Consider the following 768-nt stretch of genomic DNA (forward strand, 5'->3'; position numbering starts at 1 on the left):
GCTTCCGGCCTGCAGCATTCGCAGAAGAAACAGCTGCATCTGCTGCTGCAACTGCTGCAGCAACTGCTGCAGCAACTGCTGCTGTTGCAGCAGCAGCAGCAAACCCAGAAGCAGATTCACCCGATCGCTCAAGTGCAGATGAAGAGGTGAGCTTCGTTTCTCTTCGATTGCATTGTTATATTTATTTTGTTGCTTTTCTTTTCTATATGTCGCCTAGGAGCCGTTGCTGTGTATCTCATCAAGCCGCCAGCAGCAGCAGCAAATGTATATGAGAGTCCCTTGCATGTATGCAGCGTAGGAGCGGTGCAACGATGTCTTTATGTTGTTTGCATGCGCTGCTCTTGGTGGGGCTTTGTGTGCATGCACAGGCCGAGGCGATACCTGAACCCCCGGACATGAGCTGCGTGGCGGGGTGGTGTGATCTGATCGATACGCGGCACCGCATGGAGGGGCTTCGCTGCAGACAGAGCTCGTACCTGCCCCCCGACTGCAGGCCAGGAGCAGCAGCAACAGCAGCAGCAGCAGCAGCAGCAGGAGGTGGTGGTAGTGGTGGTGATGATGATGGTGGTGGTGGTGTAAAACAAGTACGTAATTTATATTTTTTAGTGCATATTGAGGGACGTAAGGGGGCATTGCCAGCAGAGAAGGAGCTGAAAAGGGTGACGATATTTCCTTCATTGACTCTGGTCAATGCAACAACAACAGAGCTGGATGTGTGTATAACTCCTTCTTCTTCTTCTTTTAAAAGCAGCAGAAGACAACTTGCAG

General features: G+C 51.6%; 1 protein-coding gene across 1 annotated transcript in view; it reads left to right on the forward strand.

Moving 5' to 3' along the window:
- Positions 1–395: 395 nt before the first annotated feature.
- Positions 396–768, forward strand: part of EMH_0053840 (uncharacterized protein) — a gene marked incomplete at both ends in the record, with an annotated part of 7924 nt that continues 7551 nt past the window's right edge. Inside the window, one exon of the mRNA XM_013497047.1 lies at positions 396–584. Within this exon, the coding sequence (XP_013352501.1) occupies positions 396–584 (189 nt within the window). The remainder of the gene's footprint in view (positions 585–768) is intronic.

This window comes from Eimeria mitis, genomic scaffold, assembly GCF_000499745.2.
Source record: "Eimeria mitis Houghton genomic scaffold, Emh_scaff2440, whole genome shotgun sequence".
Taxonomy (NCBI): Eukaryota; Apicomplexa; class Conoidasida; order Eucoccidiorida; family Eimeriidae; genus Eimeria; species Eimeria mitis.